The sequence below is a fragment of the Saccopteryx leptura genome, chromosome 6, assembly GCF_036850995.1.
Source record: "Saccopteryx leptura isolate mSacLep1 chromosome 6, mSacLep1_pri_phased_curated, whole genome shotgun sequence".
NCBI classification, from domain to species: Eukaryota; Metazoa; Chordata; class Mammalia; order Chiroptera; family Emballonuridae; genus Saccopteryx; species Saccopteryx leptura.
Genome location: NC_089508.1, coordinates 44,689,008 through 44,714,598, shown reverse-complemented (window position 1 = coordinate 44,714,598; position 25,591 = coordinate 44,689,008). Strand labels below are relative to the sequence as shown.

The 25,591-nt window shown below is 40.4% G+C and overlaps 1 protein-coding gene and 1 pseudogene across 4 annotated transcripts in view; both read left to right on the top strand.

The window, feature by feature from the left end:
- The window catches only part of LOC136376363 (suppressor of cytokine signaling 4-like), a 37,800-nt gene extending 20,582 nt beyond the window's left edge, over positions 1-17,218 (top strand). Inside the window, exons 5-6 of one of the 4 annotated variants that reach the window (XR_010746178.1) lie at positions 12,388-12,489; positions 15,646-15,747. Coding sequence is in view for 3 of the 4 variants with exons in the window: in XM_066342340.1 (XP_066198437.1) it covers positions 15,738-17,063 (1,326 nt within the window). In the remaining variant the exon portion in view is untranslated. Of the gene's footprint in view, positions 1-2,161; positions 2,183-12,387; positions 12,490-15,645 lie in introns of those variants that run through there. The other 3 variants (XM_066342341.1, XM_066342340.1, XM_066342339.1) reach the window with 3 other exon arrangements.
- LOC136375847 (cyclic AMP-dependent transcription factor ATF-4 pseudogene) lies at positions 587-2,864 on the top strand (annotated as a pseudogene).
- Positions 17,219-25,591: the final 8,373 nt, after the last annotated feature.

Below are 25,591 nucleotides of genomic sequence, written 5' to 3'. Positions count from 1 at the left end.
GGCGCATTAGAGGCAGCATTGGCCTTGGCAGCGGCACTAGCAGGACCTCCTGGCTCACCATGGCTGAAGCCATAGACAGCGCTTTTCACAGCATCCAGCAGAGGCACTGCTATAACCGACAAAGACACCTTCAAATTAGCAAATTCCTTGGTCCTGGCCGGTTGGCTCAGCGGTAGAGCGTCGGCCTGGCGTGCGGGGGACCTGGGTTCGATTCCCGGCCAGGGCACATAGGAGAAGCGCCCATTTGCTTCTCCACCCCCACCCCCTCCTTCCTCTCTGTCTCTCTCTTCCCCTCCCGCAGCCAAGGCTCCATTGGAGCAAGGATGGCCCGGGCACTGGGGATGGCTCCTTGGCCTGTTGCCCCAGGCGCTAGAGTGGCTCTGGTCACGGCAGAGCGACGCCCCGGAGGGACAGAGTATCGCCCCCTGGTGGGCGTGCCGGGTGGATCTCTGTCGGGCGCATGCGGGAGTCTGTCTGACTGTCTCCCCGTTTCCAGCTTCAGAAAAATAAAAAATAAAAAAAATTAGCACATTCCTTGATTCCAGCAAAACTCCACAACATGACCAAATGAGCTTCCTGAGCAGCGATGTCCCCATTCCACCCGTCGTGGTTGGGGGCTGAACAAAGCCTAAGTTTCTGAGGACTATCTGGAGGTGGCCAAGCACTTCAAACCTCATGGCTTCTCCAGCAATAAGGCTAAGGCAGGCTCAGATGAATGAATGGCTTGTGGGTGAGTGAGTTGGCCAATGCCTCAAACAAGGGCAAGGAGGATGCCAGGATGCCTTCTCTGGGACAGGTTGGATGGTGGAGAAAATGGATTTCAAGGAGTTTGACTTTGATACCCTGTTCAGTTTAAATGACCTGGAAGCCATGCCCAATGAGTATTTGGCCATTTTGGATGACACGTGTGATCTCTTTGACCTGCTAAACCAGGATATTAATAAAGAACTATCTCCCACTCCAGACAGATAACCCAATTGGCTATCTTCCAGAAAGTTTACCAAAAACTGACCAGGTTGCCTCCTTCACCTTCCTGCAACCTCTTTCTCTTTTACCAGAGACCCAGTCCTCAACTCCAGATCATTCCTTTAGTTTAGAGCTGGACATTGACGTTTATATTTCTGAAGGAGATTGGAAATCAGATTCCACTGTTTATATTGCCGTAATGAGTAAGGAGGAGAATGTCACCTCAGACAATGATAGTGGCATCTGTATGAGCCCTGAGTCCTATCTGGGCTCTCCCCAAAATAGTTCCTCTACCTCTAAGGCCTCTCCAAATAGGAGCCCGCTGTCTGCAGGTGCCCTCTATGGCTCTGCCCACCCCGAACCCTATTCCCCTACTGGAGAGGAGGTGGTAGCAACAAAAGTAGAGGATGTAAAACTAGATAAAAAGCTGAAAAAAAGAGCAGGACAAGACAGCAGCCACTAGGTACCGCCAGAAAAAGAGGGCAGAGCAGGAGACCCTCACAGGGGAATGGAAAGATCTGGAAAAGAGAAATGAGACTCGGAAAGAAGGCAGATTCCTTGGCCAAGGAGATATATTATCTGGTAGAGTTGATGGAAAAGTTCTACAGGCAAGGGGAAAACAAGGGGACCCTAGTTAGGGTAGTCAGTGTGTGCTTGCACATAGGAGGATGTGCTGGAGTTGTATGTTGTAATAAGTTATTTTGTAGTGAAAAAAACAAATTACCCAATTCTTTTTACATTGCTTTCTTATTTTCTCAGTTGAATTTTCCAAAAGTCAATTGTTTCTTTTTTCTTAAGATCTTCCACCCTGGAGCCTTATGTCCTTGTGTGGTTATATGAATGACTTGATCTCCAGCAGCTCTTGATTCCCTGTTGCCCGGAGACCTCCCTTCCTCATCATCTCCAGAATTCACTTTTCCTCTCTCCTATGTTTTCTTGTTTCCTGTGTTGCTTCCTTTGTTTTGGCTTTACACCCTAATTTTAAAAGAGCACATTGTCCAATATGAGGTAAAATTGTTGATGTTTTATACATCTGAGTTTTTCTTTATTTTTATCCTCATGTTTGGTTGGTTTTCTCTTCAAGGTTGGAAACTAGCCTGTAGCTTCCAGATACTGTTGAGAAACCAAATGCCCTTCTTTTGTGTGTGTGATTTTTCTCTCTCAAGAAGACTTTAGTGGGGAGGGGCTATTTTATTACATATTTTATTCTATTGTGGTAAGAACACTTTATATGAGATTTACCCTCTTAAAAAAATTTTAAGCATACAGAATAATAGTGTTGCCTATAAGGTAGGAATACTAGTATCTCCTTATCTCAGGGACTCTAACATTTTAGAATAATGTAACTTTATGTGTATTTCCCCCCACGTTGTTTGGTGCTCTTTCAATATGGAGACTGATGTCCTTCGGTTCTGGGATATTTTCTAATATAGTTTCTTTGATAATATTCCCCCTCCATCCTCCATGTTACTATTTTCTGTAAAATGTCTGTATTGATTTTTTTGTTTGTTTTAGATTGAAGCAGTGATTTTTAAAACAAAGAAAGCAAAACTAGAACATCTTAAATTTTTAATCCTTTCTTTACAGGTTACCTAGACCACTTTTGATTTAAAAAAAAAAAAACTGCAGGAAATAACTGCCACCAGCGAACGCAGGCGGTGGCACGTGTCTGTTTTCACAGCCCTGCATAGTGGGGTATCTGACTGCACTGCTGGGGTCTGTGCTCGCTCTCGCTGGAATCAGTCGCGGCAGGTTTTAGTCCACAGGTCGCTTTTCCCCGTATTTCTTTGTGAACTCTTCAGCATTCTTACAAAACTTTTTATGGTCCTTGGAGTATTCTTCAGCTAAGTCAGCCCGAAGCGGGTGATCGGGCTGTGGGTCGTTCACCAGTGCTATGAGGGACTGGATTACTTGGTCAGTCTTGGTTGCTGGCTTCCAGTTTTCAGCACTAATTACTGGCAAACAGACTTGCCCCTTTTCGTCGATGTTGGGTGTGTAAAGCTAGTAGCCACGGCCACCATCACTGCCGCCTGGCCCATGCAGGTTTGCATATGATTCGGACAGTTGGTAAAGAAACAATGGAGACAAGAACTTGTGGGCCCTTAGCTTTAATCCTAGCTTGCACCCGGTGGGCAAGTAAAAGCATACAATGGGCTCCAAAACCCACTCACTCAGTGCTCACAAAGCTACTGACTCATCCGAGTTTCCTAGAATCTAAGGTTTCTAGCTCACCAGCCTTATTCACCTCTGTTCTCCATCTCCTTCTCTCTGCACGAACTGGTTTCTCCTTCAGTACTCTGCCATCTTGGCTGCTTTTCCTGGCCTCCTCCACTTGGCCTTTCTCTGCTCTCCTACAGCATGGGCTCCTCCTAGAACGTAATCACTCTTCTTCCGGAACAACGTGATCTCTCTTCCTTTTAAAACCTTATGGCGCGAAAGCCCTCCCCCAACACATATTAATATAATCACAACCATCCCAAGCAAGAAGGGCAACTAATATTATCACCTGGGCAACAGGCTTCCACGTGGGCAGCGCCATCTTTAACAAACGGAGCATAATATGTTTTATCTGCCCAACAATCCACCCTATGCTCACTTTACTACCCACAATCTACACCACCAGCATCCCTGTACAAGGATATTAGGCACATTACACAAATTACAACTACATCACAAATCATAAAATTTCAACAATTACAAAGGTACATTTCACCAGTCTCTGAGCACTTTGCCAAAAGTGCAAAATGTCCTCGGCCTTCTTTCTAGCCATGGGAAAAACTTCCAGCAAAGCCACCTCCCACCCCCATCAGGGTATTTCACATTGTCCAAAATCTGTAAATCCATCCAACAAAGGAGCCGGTGCCCACTTCAGTCATAGTCCAGGAAATCAGTCCACGCACATGGGGCCTAGGCACCCTCCTCATCCCTGCAGTCCTGGCAGGTCTTACACTGTCCCAAAGAGGAGCACGTGGCAATGGCAGTTAGCATTTCCATCTCTGCTGTAGAGAGCATCCACCCCTATGTCCCAAAATAGCAGACCCTGGCTGGTTGGCTCAGTGGTAGAGCATCGGCCTGGCATGCAGGAGTCCCGGGTTTGATTCCCGGCCAGGGCACACAGGAGAAGCACCCATCTGCTTCTCCACCCCTCCCCCCTCCTTCCTCTCTGTCTCTCTCTTCCCCTCCCACAGCCAAGGCTCCATTGGGGCAAAGTTGGCCCGGGCGCTGAGGATGGCTCCATGGCCTCTGCCTCAGGCGCTAGAATGGCTCTGGTTGCAACAGAGCGACACCCCAGATGGGCAGAGCATAGCCCCCTGGTTGTCATGCCGGGTGGATCCCAGTTGGGTGCATGTAGGAGTCTGACTGCCTCCCCGTTTCCAACTTCGGAAAAATACAAAAAAAATAAATTAATTAATTTTTTAAAAATCGCAGACCTACCAGGGGTGTAGTAGGTACGCCTTGCTGCCTGGTCAAGGCATGTACAGGAAGCAGCTACTATGAGTTGAAACTTCTCCTCCCCTTTCTCTCTTCTTCTCTCTCTAAAATCAATAAAGAAACAAAAAAAAGACTTTCACTTAAACCATTTCAAACCAGATAACTATTTCTTTTCTTATCAGAAAAAAACAACTGTTACTTCAAGGGTAATCAAGTTATAGTACTCATTTAAAAATTTAGTAATGGAAAGCAGCAGTTGCAACTAAAGGAAACATTAGAATCACTGGAATATTTTATGGGAGACTTGGTTGTATTTTAAGGCAGAGAAAAGTTGAAGTAGGCCCTGGTAAAAGTGGGAAATGTTATCAAGAATAGAGGTAGAGAACTTAGCTGTGATCATAGAAATGAAGGAAGAAATGACACAATATAGAGGTAGCAGGGAGGGAAGATGGAGGTCACACCCAGTGGAATAAAACTGGTCATATGTCTAATGCTATTTTGGTATTTTTCTAGAAGGTAAAAGCAGGCACTTCAAATGTTAGATAGGTTCTTTTACATTATTGTGCTGAGTAAAAGTGTTGAAGTTATGTAGTATTAAGAAAAATTACCTGCTTTGAGACTTTTTTATTTTATCTAAAAAGATATTCAATATAAGCTCTTAAGCAGTAATAAGTGTCTCTTCTAATCAGTGACTTCATTTTCTTCAGCCTACTTTGTTATTTCTGTTTATTTCTGTTCAGTGGAATTTAGTCTGTGAACCACCAAAGTTTATTGTTGAATATACATAGTTTTGGTGTACTAAGTGATGATGTTTCTTTCAAAATAAGATTTTAAAATATTTTTCCCTATGGACTTTAAATGATTATATATCTACACACTCACTACATCAAAATAGTAAGTATAATCACTAGTGCTATTCAGTGTTTAGAAAGGGGGTATTTTATATGGTAAATCTGTATCATTAATTCACCCTTTTAAGCATGTGACGATTATATTTGCCACTGCAAATACTTGTTTCAAAATCTTGCTTGAAAAGAATTGAAGTGGCTCTAAACATTTACTATATTTTCCATGTATAAGATGCACCTTAATTTTGGGGCCTGAAATTTGAAAAACAAAGTATTACATAAAGATACTGAACTCAAGTTTTATTCATCATAAAATTCATACAACTCCTCATCACTGTCAAAACTCCCATCCATTATCTTGTCCTCATCTGTGTCTGATGACAAATCACTGTCTTCAACAATGAGCGCAAAAACAAGCGTGAAAAAGTGGGAAATGCAAGTAAAAAAATCTACAACCACTGTATAAGACGCACCCAGTTTTTAGACCCCAAATTTTTTGGGAAGGTGTGCGTCTTATACGTGGGGAAATACAGTACTTGAGTGCTAAGATTGTTAATGTTCCTCTGACGTAATCAGAAATTTAATCAGAATCAGAATGTCGCATGTGATTGATTTTCTTACTCACAAAATTCAACTTTAATTTCAAAACATTTGAAATTATAGAGCTCTTCCCCTCAATTCTAGATTTAAATCATATTCTACGTAAGAATAGTTAAGTAGCCTGACCAGGTGGTGGCACAGTGGACGGAGCATCGGCCTAGGAGGCTGAAGACCCAGGTTTGAAACCCCAAGGTTGCTGGCTTGAGAAGGGGTCACTGGCTCTGCAGAAGCCCCCCAGTCAAGGCACATATGAGAAGCAATCAATGAACAACTAAGGTGCCGCAACTATCAATCGATGCTTCTCATCTCCCTTCCGGTCTTTCTGCCTCTCTGTTTCTCTGTGTCTCACTCGCCAAAAAAAAAAAAATAGTTAAGTAAATTACATCTATGACCAATATTAGTATTAGTCTTAATAAAACTCAATATTTCATATTGTAAATTTTAGTATATCTAGCCAATTTCATAGGAAAGGCACTGCCCTATAGAAATTTATCCTCTTGTTTGTCAGAATTAGCAAGAATATACGTGTGTGTGTGTGTGTGTGTGTGTGTGTGTGTGTAATACAACATCTTTGTCTGATTCTGTGTTTTCCTAAAACTGCCTATACTGATAGTGAAGTTGACCAGTTACTGAAATGAGTTGACAAAACTGCACTGGGGCCCTGGCCGGTTGGCTCAGCGGTAGAGCATCGGCCTAGCGTGCGGGGGACCCGGGTTCGATTCCCGGCCAGGGCACACAGGAGAAGCGCCCATTTGCTTCTCCACCCCTCCGCCGCGCTTTCCTCTCTGTCTCTCTCTTCCCCTCCCGCAGCCAGGGCTCCATTGGAGCAGAGGTGGCCCGGGCGCTGGGGATGGCTCTGTGGCCTCTGCCTCAGGCACTGGAGTGACTCTGGTCGCAACATGGCGACGCCCAGGATGGGCAGAGCATCGCCCCCTGGTGGGCAGAGCGCCCCCCCATGGTGGGCGTGCCGAGTGGATCCCGGTCGGGCGCATGCGGGAGTCTGTCTGACTGTCTCTCCCTGTTTCCAGCTTCAGAAAAATGAAAAAATTAAAACTGCATTGGGATTCTGAGTTTTGTCAACCGTGAAAGTCTTAACTTGAGCATTAAAAATGAATCATATATGTTAGTCATGGATGCATACATAGTACATTGCCCATTTCCCCAGGTACCATAAGAGCCATATATTAGAGAATTGGTGCTTTCTTCATTAGGTGGCTTATAGGACTTCATGGTTTTAATACATTATCATCAATACACTTACACTGTGTGCCAACCTCTGTAGTGATATTGGATAAAAAGAAAGTGACATAGAGTCCCTGACTTCCAGAAGATCACTACCATGTCAAAGTTCTTAACTTCAGTTTGCATCTAACTGGCTTGATTTTCCCCCCCCAAAGCTTGTGGCAGCAAATATCACCACTCCAACTGCAAAAAATTCATCATTGGCCTGACCAGGCGGTTGTGCAGTGGATAGAGAGTCGGACTGAGATGCGGAGGACCCAGGTTCAAGACCCTGAGGTCGCCAACTTGAGTGTGGGTTCATCTGGTTTGAGCAAAGCTCACCAGCTTGGACCCAAGGTCGCTGACTTGAACAAGGGAGTACTCGGTCTGCTGTAGTCCAACAGTCCAGGCACATGTGAGAAAGCAATCAATGAACAACTAAAGTGCCACAATGAAAAATTGTTGATTCTTATCTCTGTCCCTCCCTGTCTGTCTGTCACTATCTATCCTTCTCTTTGACTATCTCTCTGTCTCTGTCAAAAAAAAAAAAATTATCGTTGGCAGAGAACTTGTTATTAGGAGCTTGACCGAGATAAATTTCTTCAACACTTACTTAGTTTTTCCCCAACCTAAGGGTAGATAAAGAAGTCCTATGCCTGTCCTACTTTGGAAAGGAAAATAACTAGCCAACTCTAATCAAATAGACTCCTCTAAAATTTGTGTTTCTCAAAACCAGGGCCTCTGAATCCCAAGGGACCTAGGAAGTCATAATGGGTCTCAGACTTACTCGTTGTCTTCCTCTCTCCATCCCTTAGTTTCTTTTTCTCTTTCATTCCTACTCATTTCTTTCCTCCTTCTTTCCCTCCCTACCTCCCTCTTTGTCTTTTCATTTTTAGCATTTCAAAATTTCATGGATATTTTACATTTTCCTGTGAGAAGTAAAGCTAAAAAAACAATATTTTGGGGGGTACTGGAATTTAATAACACAGGTTATTGCAGAGGATCTGAAATGTATCTGGCTATTATTTGTGTCCTTTGTAAAGACAAGTTAGAATTCCTTCCCCAAAAAAGAACTGCATTGGGAATGCTTGTGTGGCATTTGTACTATTCAGTGGTATTTACAGGGGTCCTCGGGTTACAACACAGTTTCTTTCCTATGACAGTGACGTAACCCGAATTTTGGTGTAAGTCGAAACACACCCTAGCCTAAATCACTTACCTATCCTAACACAGTTGTAAAATCACAGTCTATAACAGGGGTCTATAACATAAAAACATAACTAAGCCACAGGAAATAGGAAAAGGACAATAATGTACTATACTGTAGTAACAAAAAAATTATAAAAATGAGTAAAATAAATTTCTTACCTTTATTCCTGTGTTTGACTTGCATACTGGAAGGGGCATTGCAAGGTGGGAGAGAGTGACCTATTGGGAGGAGGAAGCTGGAGAGGCAGGAGAACCTGTAGAAGGTTCTGGAGATACTGAGTCAGGTGAATCAGGATTACCTAAGGAACATGCAGGAGACACTGGAGATGATTCTACCTGTACGAAGTTTTTGAGGGAGTGAGCATCATAAACTCGAAACGTCATAGGTCAAGACTTGTAACACGAGGAACCCCTGTATTTAATAAATTCTTAGTAGCTATATAACTTAAGACTGTTCACATTTTTGGTCAATAAGGAGTAAGGGAACTATATAGGATAGTAGCCTTCCAATACCAGCTTATAGATTTCGATCTCTTACATTGAATTCACTGATCTGCCATGAATTTTTTTTAAAAATAAGGGGAAAGGAGATAGGCATAAGATGTACCTCAAGACGAGAAATTATTTACATTTTTTTCCCACCTCCCTACTTTACCACCATAACCCCCTGTGCCTCCTGCTTTGACTGTAATGTACAAAATAATATAAAAATGTGCCGTTCTCTGCACTTTTCTCTCAATCTACTGAGATTTTTTCTTTCTGGCAACTGTCATCATTTTGGCTCAAATAAATTCATAAAATATTCAATTGGCTTGAACATTTCTTATGTTAACACAACAAACATGAAAACAAATTTTTTTTTTTAAAATAAATATTTTTTAACAAGTTTTTAATTTTATTTTTTTTACAAAGACAGAGAGTTAGAGAGAGGGATAGACAGGGACAGATAGATAGATGAGAAGCATCAATCATTAGTTTTTTGTTGCACGTTGCAACACCTTAGTTGTTCATTGATTGCTTTCTCATATGTGCCTTGACCGCAGGCCTTCAGCAAACCGAGTAATCCCTTGCTTGAGCCAGCGACCTTGGGTCCAAGCTGGGGAGCTTTTGCTCAAACCAGATGAGCCTGCACTCAAGCTGGCGACCTCGGGGTCTCGAATGTGGGTCTTCTGCATCCCAGTTCAATGCTCTATCCACTGTGCCACCGCCTGGTCAGGCAGAAATAAATATTTTTGAGCATTTGCTGTTTGCGGAATATATTTTTTTACATTTTTTAAATTAACTTTAATGGGGTGATATTGATAAATCAGGGTACATATGTTCAGAGAAAACATCTCTAGGTTATTTTGACAATTGATGATGCTGCATTCCCATCACCCAAAATCCAATTGTCTTCCATCACCTTCTAACTGGTTTTCTTTGTGCCCCTCCCCTTCCCCAACCCCCTCTCTCTCCTCCCTCCACTCCGTAACCCCTACACTGTTGTCCATGTCTCTGAGTCTCATTTTTATGTCACACCTATGTATGGAATTGTATAGTTCTTAGTTTTTTCTGATTTACTTATTTTGCTCAGTATAATGTTATCAAGGTCCATCCATGTTGTTGTAAATGATCCAATGTCATCATTTCTTATGGCTGAGTAGTATTCCATAGTATATATGTACCACTGCCTTTTAATCCACTTGTCCACTGATGGACACTTGGGCTGTTTCCAGATCTTTGCTATTGTGAACAATGCTGCCATAAACATGGGGGTGCATTTCTTCTTTTGAAACAGTGCTATGGTGTTCTTGGGGTATATTTCTAAAAGTGGGATAGCTGGGTCAAAAATTAGTTTGATTTTCAGTTTTTTGAGGAATCTCCATACTGTTTTCCACAGTGGCTGCACCAGTCTGCATTCCCACCAGCAGTACAGGAGGGTTCCCTTTTCTCCACATCCTGGCCAGCACTTATCATGTGTTGTTTTGTTAATGAGCGCCATTCTGACTGGTGTGAGGTGATATCTCATTGTGGTTTTAATTTGCATTTCTCTAATGATTAGTGATGTTGAGCATTTTTTTATATGCCTATTGGCCATCTTTATGTCCTCTTTGGAGAAGTGTCTATTCATTTCTTTTGCCCATTTTTTTATTGGATTGTTTGTCTTCCTGGTATTGAGTTTTACAAGTTCTTTATAAATTTTGGTTGTTAACCCCTTATCAGATGTATTGTCAAATATGTTTTCCCATTGTGTAGTTTGTCTTTTTATTCTGTTCTTATTGTCTTTAGCTGCGCAAAAGCTTTTTAGTTTGATATAGTCCCATTTGTTTATCCTGTCTTTTATTTCACTTGTTCATGGAGATAAATAGGAAAATATATTGCTGTGAGAGATATCAGAGAGCTTACTGCCTATGTTTTCTTCTAAGATGCTTATGGTTTTACAGCTTACATTTAAGTCTTTTATCCATTTTGAGTTTATTTTTGTGAATGGTGTAAGTTGGTGGTCTAGTTTCATTTTTTTGCAGGTAGCTGTCCGATTTTCCCAACACCATTTGTTGAAGAGGTTGTCTTTACTCCATTGTATGCTCTTACCTCCTTTGTCAAATATCAGTTGTCCATAAAGGTGTGGGTTTATTTCTGGGTTCTCTGTTCTGTTCCATTGATCTATATGCCTGTTCTTATGCCAGTACCAGGCTGTTTTGAGTACAATGGCCTTGTAGTATAACTGGATATCCGAAAGTATGATACCTCCCACTTTATTCTTCCTTTTCAAGATTGCTGAGGCTATTCGTCTTCTCTTTTGGTTCCATATAAATTTTTGTAATATGTGTTTTATATCTTTAAAGGAAGTCATTGGTATTTTAATCAGTATTGCATTGAATTTATAAATTGTTTTGGGTAATATAGACATTTTAATGATGTTTATTCTTCCTAACCATGAGCACGGTATATGCTTCCACTTGTTTGTATCTTCCCTTATTTCTTTTATCAATGTTTTATAATTTTCCGAGTACAAGTCTATAATCTCCCTGGTTAAATTTATTCCTAGGTACTATATTTTTTTGGTTGCAATGGTGAAGGAGATTGCTTCCTTAATTTCTCTTTATGACAGTTCATAGTGTATAAAAATGCCTCTGATTTCTGAGTATTAATTTTATATCCTGCGATCTTGCTGAATTCACTTATCAGGTCCAGTAGTTTTTTGACTGAGACTTTAAAGTTTTCTATATACAATATCATATCATCTGCAAATAATGATAGTTTTACTTCTTCTTTTCCAATTTGGATGCCTTTTATTTCTTTTTCTTGTCTGATTTCTTTGGCTAGGACTTCCAGAACTATGTTGCATAAGAGTGGTAAAAGGGGGCACCCCTGCCTTATTCCTGATCTTAAGGGGATTGATTTTTTTTTTACACGGACAGAGTGAAAGTCAGAGAGAGGGATAGACAGACAAGAACGAAGAGAGATGAGAAGCATCAATCATCAGTTTTTCATTGCAACACCTTAGTTGTACACTGATTGCTTTCTTACATGTGCCTTGACCACAGGCGTTCAGCAGACTGAGTAACCCCTTGCTTGAGCCAGCGACCCTGAGTCCAACCAAGCTGGGGAGCTTTTTGCTCAAGCCAGATGAGCCTGCGCTCAAGCTGGTGACCTTGGGGTCTTGAACCTGGGTCTTCTGCATCCCAGTCCAACACTCTATTTACTGCGCCACCGCCTGGTAAGGCCCTTAAGGGGATTTCTTTTAATTTTTGCCCATTGAGTATGATGTTGGCTGTGGGTTTGTCATAGATGTCCTTTATAATGTTGAGGTATGTTACCTGTATTCTCACTTTGCTGAGAGTTTTGATCATGAATGGGTGCTGGATTTTATCAAATGCTTTTTCTGCATCTATTGAAATTGTCATGTGGTTTTTCTCTTTCCTTTTGTTTACGTGAAGAATCACAGTGATTGATTTGCAAATATTGTACCAGCCTTGCCTCCCAAGAATAAATCCCACTTGATCATGGTGTATGATTTTTTTCATATATTGCTGAATCTGGTTTGTTAATATTTTGTTAAGGATTTTAGCATTTAAATTCATAAGGGATATTGGCCTATAATTTTCTTTCTTTGTGTTGTCTTTGCCAGGTTTTGGAATCAGAATTATGCTTGCCTCAAAAAAGGAGCTTGGGGCCTGACCGAGCGGTGGCACAGTGGATAGAGCGTCGGGCTGGGATGCGGAAAACCCAGGTTCAAGACCCCGAGGTCACGAGCTTGAGGGCGGGCTCATCTGGCTTGAGCAAAAAGCTCACCAGCTTGGACCCAAGGTCGCTGGCTCCAGCAAGGGGTTACTCGGTTTGCTGAAGGCCTGCGGTCAAGGCACATATGACAAAGCAATCAGTGAACAACTAAGAAGTCGCAACACGCAACAAAAAACTAAAGATTGATGCTTCTCATCTCTTCGTTCTTGTCTGTCTGTCCCTGTCTATCCCACTCTCTGACTCTCTCTCTGTCTCTGTAATTAAAAATAAAAAAAAAAAGGAGCTTGGAAGTCTTCCTTCCTCTTGAATTTTTTGAAATAGCTTGAGAAGGATAGGAGTTAGTTCTTCTTTGAATATTTGGTAGAATTCACTTGTGAAGCCATCAGGCCCAGGACTTTTCTTTTTTGGGAATTTTTTGATAACTGTTTCGATCTCATTTGTTGTAATTGTTCTGTTTAGGTTTTCTGATTCTTCTAGATTAATTTTTGGAAGATTATATGTTTCAAGGAATTTGTCCATTTCATCTAGGTTGTCTAGTTTTTTGGCATACAGTTCTTCATAGTATTTTCTTACAATATTTTGTATTTCTGTTGTGTCAGTTGTTATTTCTCCACTCTCATTTCTAATTTTATTTATTTGAGTCCTCTCTCTTCTTTTCTTGGTCAGTCTGGTTAGAGATTATTGATCTTGTTTACCTTTTCAAAGAACCAGCTCTTGGTTTCATTGATCCTCTGTATTGTTTCTTTAGCCTCTATGTCATTTATTTCCACTCTGATCTTTATTATTTCCTTCCTTCTACTGCCTCTGGGCTTTACTTGCTTTTCTTTTTCTAGTTCTTTTCGATGCAGGGTCAATTTGTTTATTTGAGCTTTTTCTAGCTTATTAAGGTATGCCTGTAATGCTATAAACTTCCCTCTCAGGACTGCTTTTGCTGTGTCCCATAAATTCTGAGTTGATGTATGCTCATTATTGTTTGTTTCTAAGAATTTTTTTATTTCTTCTTTGATCTCATTGTTAACCCATTCGTTATTTAATAACGTGCTATTTAGTTTCCAAGTGTTTGAGTATTTTTCAGTTTTTCTGTTGTGGTTGATTTCTAGTTTCATGCCATTGTGATCAGAGAAAGTGCTAAATATTATTTCAATGTTCTTAAATTTGTTGAGACCATTTTTGTGCCCTAACTGTGGTCTATCCTAGAAAATGTACCATGAGCATTTGAAAAGAATGTATATTCTGCTGCTTTAGGGTGAAAGGTTCTTAAGATATCTGTTAAATTGAGTTATCTAGTATGTCCTTTAAGCCTGCTGTTTCTTTGTTAATTTTCTTTCTTGAGGATCTATCTAGTGATGTTAGTGGGGTATTGAAATCCCCTACTATTATAGTATTGCTGTTGATCTTGCCCTTTAAATCCATCAAAGTCTGCTTTATATATTTAGGTGCTTCTATATTAAGTGCGTACAGATTTATAATGGTTATATTTTCCTGTTGGATTGCTCCCTTTATCATTATGTAGTAGTGACCTTCTTTATCCCTTACTATAGCCTTTGTTTTAAAGTCCATTTTGTCTGATATAAGTATTGCTACTCCAGCTTTTTTTTCATTTCCATTTCCGTGAAATATTTTTTTTCCATCCTTTTATCCTCAATCTATGTGCATCTTTTGTTTTAAGGTGTGTCTCTTATAGGCAGCATATGTATGGGTCCTGTTTTCTTATCCATGCAGCTACCCTATGTCTTTTGATTGGATCATTTAATTCATTTACATTTAAGGTTATTATTGATATGTAGTTGTTTATTGCCATTTTATTCTTTAAAACTGTATTCCTTTTTTGCAATATTCTTTTTCCCCTTTGATCTGTTTACAACAGGCCCCTTAGCATTTCTTGCAGCATTGGTTTGGTTGTAGTGAATTCCTTGAGTGTTTTTTTTTGTCTGGAAAGCTTTTTATTTCTCCTTCAATTTTAAACGATAGCCTTGCTGGTTGTAGGCTCTTGTTCTGCATTACTTTGAATATTTCTTGCCATTCTCTTCTGGCCCCAAGTGTTTCTGTTGAGAAGTTGGAAGTCATCCTTATGGGGGCTCCTTTGTAGGTGATAGCCTTTTTTTCTCTAGCAGTTTTTAATATCTTCTCTTTATCACTTGGTATTTTAATTATAATGCATCTTGGGGTAGATTTCTTTGGGTTCCTCTTTAATGGAGTTCTCTGTGCTTCTTGAACATGTGAGACGTTTTCCTACCTTAATTTAGGGAAGTTTTCAGCTATGATGTTTGAACAATATCTCTATCCCTTGTTCTTTTTTTTCTTCAGGAACCCCTATGATGCAGATGTTATTTCTCTTCATGTTGTCACAGAGCTCTCTTAGATTTTCCTCAAACTTTTTGAGTCTCTTTTCTTTTTTCTGCTCTGCTTCCATGCCTTCATTTTTTGTCCTCTAACACACTGATTCGATTCTCAGCTTCATCCTTCCTGCTTTTAATTTCTTCCATTGTGTTCTTCATTTCTGATATTGTATTTGTCATTTCTGATTGATGCTTTTTTATTATTTTAATGTCCTTTTTTATATTTGCTATCTCTTTATTTAGGTGTTTGTAATGACCATCTATTGTTGTTCTAAGATCTTTGAGCATTCTAACAATCATTATTTTAAACTCTGCATCTGATAATTTGGTTATAGCTGACTCATTCAGGTCCTTTTCTGGGAATTTCTCTTGATTCATTTCTGTTGCATTTCTCTGCTTTCTCATTTTGTCTGTGTAAAAGAAGGTTTCGGCCACTGGAATCCACTGGGTGTGGCCTCTGTGTTCCCTAGGTGTGGTCTTTCTTCAGGCCCCCCACCCTCTCTGCTGTTGCTGCGTAGGGCGTTCGGGTATATATTCACATTTTGAGCATATATTTTGGATAATGGAGGAGGCTTGCCTTTTACCAATTCACATTAAAATGCTGTGGGAATTACTTATGGGAAAGTAACTTAGATTCTTGACTCCATGGAACTATGAAATTATTAGTATATGGTGAAGCAGTTTATTTGAATATCCCATCTTCTTCATGTACTAATTATGCTTTTTCATCTTGGGTCTAAATGGGGCCTAATATGTAAACTATACAGTATAAATGACAAATGATTAATGATGTTTTCCCTCCTTAGGTACATCCAGAAAGTACCCAGAAGAAACTTCCAGCCAGAAAAACTGAAAATGCAGTATTTATAACACTGGAATTTTTGGATAAGTTATTAAAATGGCAGAAAATAGTGAAAGTAATAGTAAAACTTTAGATGTCAGGCCCAAAACTAGTCGGAGTAGAAGTGCTGACAGAAAGGACGGTTATGTATGGAGTGGAAAGAAGTTATCTTGGTCAAAAAAGAGTGAAAGTTGTTCAGATGCTGAAACAGTAAATGCAGCAGAGAAAACTGAAGTTCCTTTACAGAGCCAAGAAAGAAAGCACAGCTGTTCATCCATTGAGCTGGATTTAGATCATTCCTGTGGGCATAGATTTTTGGGCCGATCTCTTAAACAGAAACTTCAAGATGCTGTGGGGCAGTGTTTCCCAATAAAGAATTGTAGTAGTCGGCACTCTTCAGGGCTTCCATCTAAAAGAAAAATTCATATCAGTGAACTCATGTTAGATAAGTGTCCTTTCCCACCTCGATCAGATCTAGCCTTTAGGTGGCATTTTATTAAACGACACACTGCTCCTATCAATCCCAAATCAGATGAATTGGTAAGCACAGACCTGTCTCAGAATGAATTGAGGGATGGTCAGCTAAAACAAAGAAGAAACATGGAAGATGAAGCAAACTGTTTCTCGCATACCAGTGTTCAGCCCTGTGTGGTAACTACCAACAATGCTTCTTGTAGAGGTGGTCCTATGACTGGCTCTGTGATGAACCTGGTTTCAAATAACAGTACAGAAGATAGTGATATGGATTCAGATGATGAAATTATAACACTTTGCACAAGTTCCAGGAAAAGAAACAAACCCAAATGGGAAATGGATGAAGAAATCCTGCAGTTGGAAGCAACTCCTAAGTACCACACCCAAATTGATTATGTCCACTGTCTTGTACCAGACCTCCTTCAGATCAATAACAATCCATGTTACTGGGGAGTAATGGATAAATATGCAGCTGAAGCTCTACTAGAAGGAAAACCAGAGGGTACCTTTTTACTTCGAGACTCAGCACAGGAAGATTATTTATTCTCTGTCAGTTTTAGACGCTACAGTCATTCTCTTCATGCTAGAATTGAACAGTGGAATCATAACTTTAGCTTTGATGCACATGATCCTTGTGTCTTCCATTCTCCTGACATTACTGGGCTCCTAGAACACTATAAGGACCCGACTGCCTGTATGTTCTTTGAACCACTTTTATCCACTCCTTTAATTCGGACTTTCCCCTTTTCCCTGCAGCATATATGCAGAACAGTTATTTGTAACTGTACAACTTATGATGGCATTGATACCCTTCCAATTCCCTCTTCTATGAAATTATATCTGAAGGAATATCACTATAAATCAAAAGTTAGAGTACTCAGGATTGATGCACCAGAACAGCAATGCTAGGTAAAGGGTAGGAACACAGGAACTTAATATTTTATTTTTTCTATTGCTACTTTGAATATTTCTACAAATTAGAGTCCAAAATAAACTTCTGCCCTAAATTTTGCTTCCCAGGTCAGTTTATTTTCTTAAGATACATTAATTGTTTAAAGTTACACACTAACAATGGATATTTTTTTTTTTTTTTTTTTCTGAAGCTGAAAATGGGAAGAGACAGTCAGACAGACTCCCGCATGCGCCCGACCGGGAACAACCGGCACGCCCACCAGGTGCGATGCTCTGCCCACCAGGGGGCGATGTTCTGCCCCTCCGGGGCGTCGCTCTGCCGCGACCAGAGCCACTCTAGTGCCTGGGGCAGAGGCCAAGGAGCCATCCCCAGCGCCCAGGCCATCTTTGCTCCAATGGAGCCTTGGCTGCGGGAGGGGAAGAGAGAGACAGAGAGGAAGGAGGGGGTGGGGGTGGAGAAGCAAATGGGCGCTTCTCCTATGTGCCCTGGCCGGGAATCGAACCCGGGTCCCCCGCATGCCAGGCCGACGCTCTACCGCTGAGCCAACCGGCCAGGGCTAACAATGGATATTTTTGATCAAGTGTTTGCTTTTTGTTTTTATCATATAGAGCAGGGATAGTCAACCTTTTTATACCAACCTCCCACTTTTGTATCTCTGTTAGTAGTAAAATTTTCTAAAACACCACCGGTTCCACAGTAATGGTAAGTTATGAAGTAGGGGCGTAACTTTACTTTATAAATTTAAGAGACAGTTACAGCAAGGTAAAGCATATAATAATAATTACTTACCAAGCACTTTATATTGGATTTTCGTTAAGTTTGGCCGAATAAATCTTTATAAAACAACTTAGTATAGTTAAATCTATGTTTTTATTTATACTTTGGTTGCTCCGCTATTGCCCACCATAAAGCTGGAATGCCCAGTAGTGGGCGGGAGGGACCAGGTTAACTACCAACCTGGTATATAGAGTGTATACTTTTTCTTTCTTTTCTTAATTTTCATATGAAACAGGGATATTTAAAATGTGGTAGGCATTGTAAACACAGTTAATCTGTATTTTCATTTTCTTTCAAAATAATTCTATGTCCATTCCTACATATAAAATGCTTTGTTATCCAATTGCATTGGTGTTCCTATACATAAAATATGGCTTCCCCATCCCTCTTTTTCAGAGTTGTTTTAAAGGTCTTCAGTAAAGCTGATTGTTGTAATTCACAACTCATACTAATGTAATTGACTTTTGTAATTTACTAATTGGGATGTTAAAGATGACAAAATGGCTTACAATCAAACTTGATGTGTTTTTATTTTGATTTAACTATAAAGCAGAATGGCTAAATTTAATTAATCTGATCAGTAAGAATCAAATGAGAACGTGATATTTTTGGAAGTGAATTTATTCTACAAAGTGGATGGTCATTTGTTATGCCTTGAATTGCTTTCTCTTGAAACCTGGAAGAGTTACCATTTCAGAACATGATGTTCCTTTCTTGCTGGGAGCCTTAAAAATACTGATATCGGCCCTGGCCGGTTGGCTCAGTGGTAGAGTGTCGGCCTGGCGTGCAGAAGTCCCAGGTTCGATTCCCGGCCAGGGCACACAGGAGAAGCGCCCATCTGCTTCTCCACCCCTCCCCCTCTCCTTCCTCTCTGTCTCTCTCTTCCCCTCCCGCAGCCAAGGCTCCATTGGAGCAAAGATGGCCGGGGCCCTGGGGATGGCTCCTCGGCCTATGCCCCAGGCGCTGGAGTGGCTCTGGTCGCAACAGAGCGATGCCCCGGAGGGGCAGAGCATCGCCCCCTGGTGGGCGTGCCGGGTGGATCCCGGTCGGGCGCATGCAGGAGTCTGTCTGTCTCTCCCTGTTTCCAGCTTCAGAAAAATACAAAAAAAAAAAAAAAAAAAAAAATACTGATATCACAGTAACTAGTAGTTATAAAATACTAAAGCAACTGTGGGGTTTTCTGTGTTTACTTCTGAACTATTGCTTCTACTTAGCTCCTTTATAAAAACTCTGAGCCTATTATTTGGGGAGTTGCCACAGTTTATGAACAGCCATAAAATTTCATTGTTCCTTTAAGTAGTTTTTCATCATTTTAAGTTGAGCTTGAGTAAACATTCAAGAAGTAAACGTAGAGCTTACTACTGTATTCAGAAAGCTTAATATTGTTTCTTCAGGTTCCAAATATCCCTATTTTCATAATTAACATGTCTTTATTGTAACTTCAAGAAAAGTAAAACATTTTAAGAGCTATATGGATATGCCATACTGAACAGTACTGGTCAACAGGTGTCGTATTTTAAACTTACTAACCCAAGAGCAGGAAAGCATTCTTAGAAACATCATTATCCCCAATATAAGATAATTGATGGATAGTCTATCCGTCCTCTCTTTTTAAAACACTCAGTGAATAATAAATTTCCAAGACAGTTGTTTCTTCTGATGAGCTGTTTACCCCTTTGTAAATTGCTATTATTTTTTATATTATAGTAATTAATTTCCTGATGCTAGTTAAGCTCTAGTAGGATACTGCTTATTACCTGTGTTGAAAGAAATTTGACTTAAATTTCCAAGTTAGAAGAGGTGTTTCTTTTTTTTTTTTTTAATTTATTTATTTTTTACAGAGACAGAGAGTGAGTCAGAGAGAGGGATAGACAGGGACAGACAGGAACGAAGAGAGATGAGTAGCATCAATCATTAGTTTGTTTGTTTTTTATTTATTTATTTATTTATTTATTCATTTTTTAGGGAGGAGAGGGAGAGATAGAGAGAGAGAGAGGAGAGACAGAGAGAGAGAAGGGGGGGAGGAGCTGGAAGCATCAACTCCCATATGTGCCTTGACCAGGCAAACCCAGGGTTTTGAACCGGCGACCTCAGCATTTCCAGGTCGACGCTTTATCCACTGCGCCACCACAGGTCAGGCAATCATTAGTTTTTCATTGCGCATTGCAACACCTTAGTTGTTCATTGATTGCTTTCTCATATGTGCCTTGACCGCGGGCCTTCAGCAGACCGAGTAACCCCTTGCTGGAGCCAGCGACCTTGGGTTCAAGCTGGTGGGCTTTTGCTCAAACCAGATGAGCCCACACTCAAGCTGGCCACCTCGGGGTCTCGAATGTGGGTCTTCTGCATCCCAATCCGACGCTCTATCCACTGCGCCACCGCCTGTTCAGGCAACAGGTGTTTCTTAGGTATCATTGCTTTTATGTTGAAGTAATGTTTCTCTTTCCTACAGTTCTGCAGCTAATATAAAGATGGGATTTTTCAGTAATAGTGTAAAAATAACTTTTTAGCAATTATCACAAAATTAAACCAAGAAAATGTGTTCCCATTATCTTCTAGCATTTCTTTTTCTCGGTGATCTCACAATTGTCTTGATTCCAATGAAGCGTAGCTACTAGAATAGCACCTCTTTTAGCAGTGATGCGGCTCAGGATCTCAACACCAGTGTCAGGATAAATATCTCTTCTACAGGTGATATTTTCCTTTTAGAAAACGAAAGTTTCTTACTACCTCATCTTTGATATGGCACTTTTGTAGGTCACTGAGAAGCTTATCTAATTTACCAATATAATGTTCCTAGCCTGACCAGTCGGTGGCGCAGTGGATAGAGCGTCAGACTGGGATGCCGAGTACCCGGGTTCGAGACCCCGAGGTCACCAGCTTGAGCGTGGGCTCACCTGGTTTGAGCAAAAGCTCACCAGCTTGGACCCATGGTCACTGGCTCGAACAAGGGGTTACTTGGTTTGCTGAAGGCCCGCGGTCAAGGCACATATGAGAAAGCAGTCAATGAACAACTAAGGTGTCGCAACACGCAACGAAAAACTGATGATTGATGCTTCTCATCTCTCTTCATTCCTGTCTGTCTGTCCCTGTCTATCCCTCTCTCTGACTCTGTCTCTGTAAAAAAAAAAAGAATATATATATACATATATATATGTGTGTGTGTGTGTGTGTGTGTGTATATATATATATATATATATATATATATATATATATAAACGCTCCTAAATATTCATCTTTGGTTAAAGAAAACAAATAGTATGATAAGACTCCACGTATGACTATAATTTTTATCAGAATTTGATAATGAGACTTTCTGTTTCTATGTAACACTTATTTTAAATATTTTACTTAAAAAATAACTTTCTATCAGTACAGAAAAATTTAAGAGATGAGAAACTAACAGCTATTCTGTCCAAAGGTAATTTTATATAATTTCTTTGTAAAATGAAAGAATTACAGTGTCTTTTAAAATGGTAAAAATTGGTGTTTATATAAAAATCAAGATCTAAGCAGCTTTTAATATAGTCAAACTAGTTGTTTGTGATGTATTTTCTCTGCCTTTCTTATTTCTCAATTTCAAGATATTAATAGCTGTTAACATTTTCAAAATACTGCCAGATATATAGTGTTGAAATAGATGATCTATAACAGGGTTCGGGAACCTATGGCTCGTGAGCCAGATGTGGCTCTTTTGATGGCTGCATCTGGCTCACAAACTTTAATAAAAAAAAAATGTTAAAAATATAAAACATTCTCATGTATTACAATCCATTCATTTCCTACCGCTCATGTTCATGGTTGCGGATGGCTGGAGCCAATCACAGCTGTCTTCCAGGACAACACCAAATTTTTATTGGATAATGCGTAACATACATGGGTCGTTGTATGGCTCTCACTGAACTACATTTTAAAATATGTGGTGTTCATGGCTCTCTCAGCCAAAAAGTTTCCCAACCCCTGATCTATAATAAATGAGAGCAGGGCAGAGACTCTCTTACTCTAAAATGGTTTGTACTCTCCCTTTGTTATTTGCTACGGTAAAAAGAAATCTGGAAAGTAGAAATATAAAGATTTGAGAAAGAAATTGTTTACCATGAAGAAAAAATAAATAAATAATTTTTTAAAGCATTTAGAGATCAGAATTTAGAAAGGTCAATCCCTTTCTCAATTACTTTATGAGACTATATTGGGAAAAGCAAGCAACATTCAGAAACGAACTCATTTTAAAATGTAATTATGGCCTATATAAGTAAAATGAGTAAGTTTTGGAACAATGGGAAGATATCAATATGTTTAAATATAAATTTTGTAACTCTAAGACAGTGTGACAAATTGAAAAGTAAATTCTAGAGTTGAGAAAGCATTCAGCATGGTGGAAATGTGTAGAGCTTATTGGTAAGAGAGGAAGAAGCTAAAAGTAACAAGATAAAATATTAAAATTAAGAATTTAGGCATTACCTCAGGGAAAAGCCTTGACAGTGGAAGGGAACTACTTAATCGCTAATAGCTAGTCTGGACCAGACACTTAACTGCGCTTTGGGAGGAAATAAACTTGACTTTTCTATTTCTCTCTGAAGCTTTTCAGGACATTAACCCTCTTTTTTGAACCTACAGCATCTTGATTCATACTATGGTTCTGAAAATATGTTGATGGATATTTTTAGGTTTCTTGAGCATTTTTGTATTAAAAATTGTGTGTAATCTTTCTGTAATCATGCCATTCACTTAAATAATTCATACTGGGCCTGACCAGGCGGTGGCGCAGTGGATAGAGCATCGGACTGGGATGCAGAGGACCCAGGTTCGAGACCCCGAGGTCGCCAGATTGAGCACGGGCTCATCTGGTTTGGGCCAAAGCCTACCAGCTTGAACCCAAGGTCGCTGGGTCCAACAAGGGGTTACTAGGTCTGCTGAAGGCCTGCGGTCAAGGCACATATGAGAAAGCAATCAATGAACAACTAAGGTGTTGCAATGCACAATGAAAAACTAATGATTGATGCTTCTCATCTCTCTCTGTTCCTGTCTGTCCCTGTCTATCCCTCTTGTCTGACTCACTCTCTGTCTCTGTAAAAAATACATACATACATAAATAAATAAATAAATAAATAAATTTAAAAAAATTCATAAAGGGAATGGTTTAATTTAAAGGAAGACCTAATAGAAAGAAGATTAAAGGAAGCTTTTAGTCAGCTTGTGGCTAGATTTATTGATTTGGTGATCAGACCTGTGTTCTTTCCTCAGTTTCGGCTGATGGCAAACTGTGGTCAAAGAATGGCTTTCAGTTAAAGTTTTGACTGCTCATTATAAATAATACAAAGAATGTCTTAGAAATTAGAATCCTTTAAAAAGTAGAGCAAATATGTCAATTAAGACTCATACTATTGTACAAATTCCATTTCTTTTTATAAGAAAAACACAATCCATTATCATTTATTCATGAGCCAAAGCCATTAAGATAAATCAAGTTATCAGCTTCCTGTTTTTGAAGTTTGGATCATTTTATAGATCCACATAATAGAGAGCTTCCTTCCAATGAAACAGAAACCTTGAGACCTAACTCATGAATATATGCTTAGTTTTCATGAAAAGTATTTTTTGTCACTTTTAGCTGTAATAAGTCAAATCACTTATGTATTGATTTTGGTAGAGCAAATTTCATAAGGAAGTAGACTTATAATAATTATAAGAACCTGGAGATGACACAAGGAAAACTGCTGAAATTTAAAATAGCCTGGCGTTAGGTAATTTAATGCCCAAATGAATAAAAGATTTTTTTTAATTTTATTTATTGATTTTTAGAGAGAGAGGAGTGAGAGAGACAGAGAGAGAGAGAGAGAGAGAAGGGGGGAGGAGCTGGAAGCATCAACTCCCATATGTGCCTTGACCAGGCAAGCCCAAGGTTTCGAACCGGCAACCTCAAGTGTTCCAGGTCGACGCTTTATCTCACTGCGCCACCACAGGTCAGGCATGAATAAAAGATTTTAAGTCAAACAGATTGTTTCTACTTTGGGAAGAAAGTCTTTACAAGTTTGGTTTTAATATAATCAGCTTTACATTCATTTTTATTTCTGAAGATTAAACAGCACAAAATTTGTTTTTTATGGCCTACTAGAGAATGAGCAACACTACAGGAATCTGTCTATACTATTGTAATACATTAAGATATTGGACACAAAATGGAAGTAACTTTTTCAAATGCATTGGTTTCAAAGTAGAGATGTAGACTAATGGATATAACCCAATGGAAAGGCATTTGGGGCACATAAATCTTATTTCAAATAAAGCCAGTCTTTTTTAATTTTTAAATTTTGAACAGGTTACTCAATGCTAAATCTGTCATCATTTCCTAGCATATAAAATGTAGATAATAATGCCTGTCACTTGACTTCTGGAGGTTAATTCTTCAATTAAGAGGTGACCCTTGGACCCTGGCTGGTTTGCTCAGTGGTAGAGCGTCGGCCTGGTGTGCGGGGGACTCGGGTTCGATTCCCAGCCAGGGCACAAAGGAGAAGCGCCCATTTGCTTCTCCACCACCACCCCCCTTCCTTCCTCTCTGTCTCTCTCTTCCCCTCCCGCAGCCAAGGCTCCATTGGAGCAAAGATGGCCTCTGCCCCAGGCGCTAGAGTGGCTCTGGTCGAGGCAGAGCGACGCCACTGGAGGGGCAGAGTATCGCCCCCTGGTGGGCAGAGCGTCGCCCCTGGTGGGCGTGCCGGGTGGATCCCAGTCGGGCACATTCGGGAGTCTGTCTGACTGTATCTCCCCGTTTCCAGCTTCAGAAAAATACAAAAAAAAAAAAAAAAAAAAAGAGGTGACCCTTGGACCCTGGCCGATTTGCTCAGTGGTAGAAGTGTTGGCCTGGCGTGCAGGAGTCCCAGGTTCGATTCCCGGCCAGGGCACACAGGAGAAGCGCCCGTCTGCTTCTCCACCCCTCCCCCTCTCCTTCCTCTCTGTCTCTCTCTTCCCCTCCCGCAGCGGAGGCTCCATTGGAGCAAAGATGGCCGGGCGCTGGGGATGGCCTGTGGCCCCTGCCTCAGGCTCTAGAGTGGCTCTGGTCGCAACAGAGCGACGCCCCGGATAGGCAGAGCATCGCCCCCTCATGGGCATGCTGGGTGGATCCTGGTTGGGCGCATGCAATCTGTCTGACTGCCTCCCCGTTTCTGGCTTCGGAAAAATACAAAAAAAAAAAAGAGGTGACCCTTGGAGCATACTTGAAAGTAATTTTTGTACAGCTGTTAAGTGCTAATGTGATAATAGGTTTTCAAAGTTTCCCTTAGCAGACCCTGCAAATTCACATTCACTTCTTTTAGTCTAATAAGTTTTCTTGGCTTGATATGACAGTAGAGATAAAAGTACAAGTCTAAACTATGCAATTTAGTTGAAGAGTTGCAATTTCCACCTCTTAATATGGTTTAAGTAAAATTGATGTCCGCCTAAGTTATTTTAAAACTTGATTACATTTGCAGGAAGTAAAGACAGGCATACTTCATTTTATTATTCTTTGCTTTATTATTCTTCACAAGTATTGTTTTTGTTTGTTTGTTTGTTTTATTTTATTTATTTTTATTTTTGTATTTTTCTGAAGCTGGAAACGGGGAGAGACAGTCAGACAGACTCCCGCATGCGCCCGACCGGGATCCACCCGGCACACCCACCAGGGGCGATGCTCTGCCCCTCCGGGGCGTCGCTCTGCCGCGACCAGAGCCACTCTAGCGCCTCGGGCAGAGGCCAAGGAGCCATCCCCAGC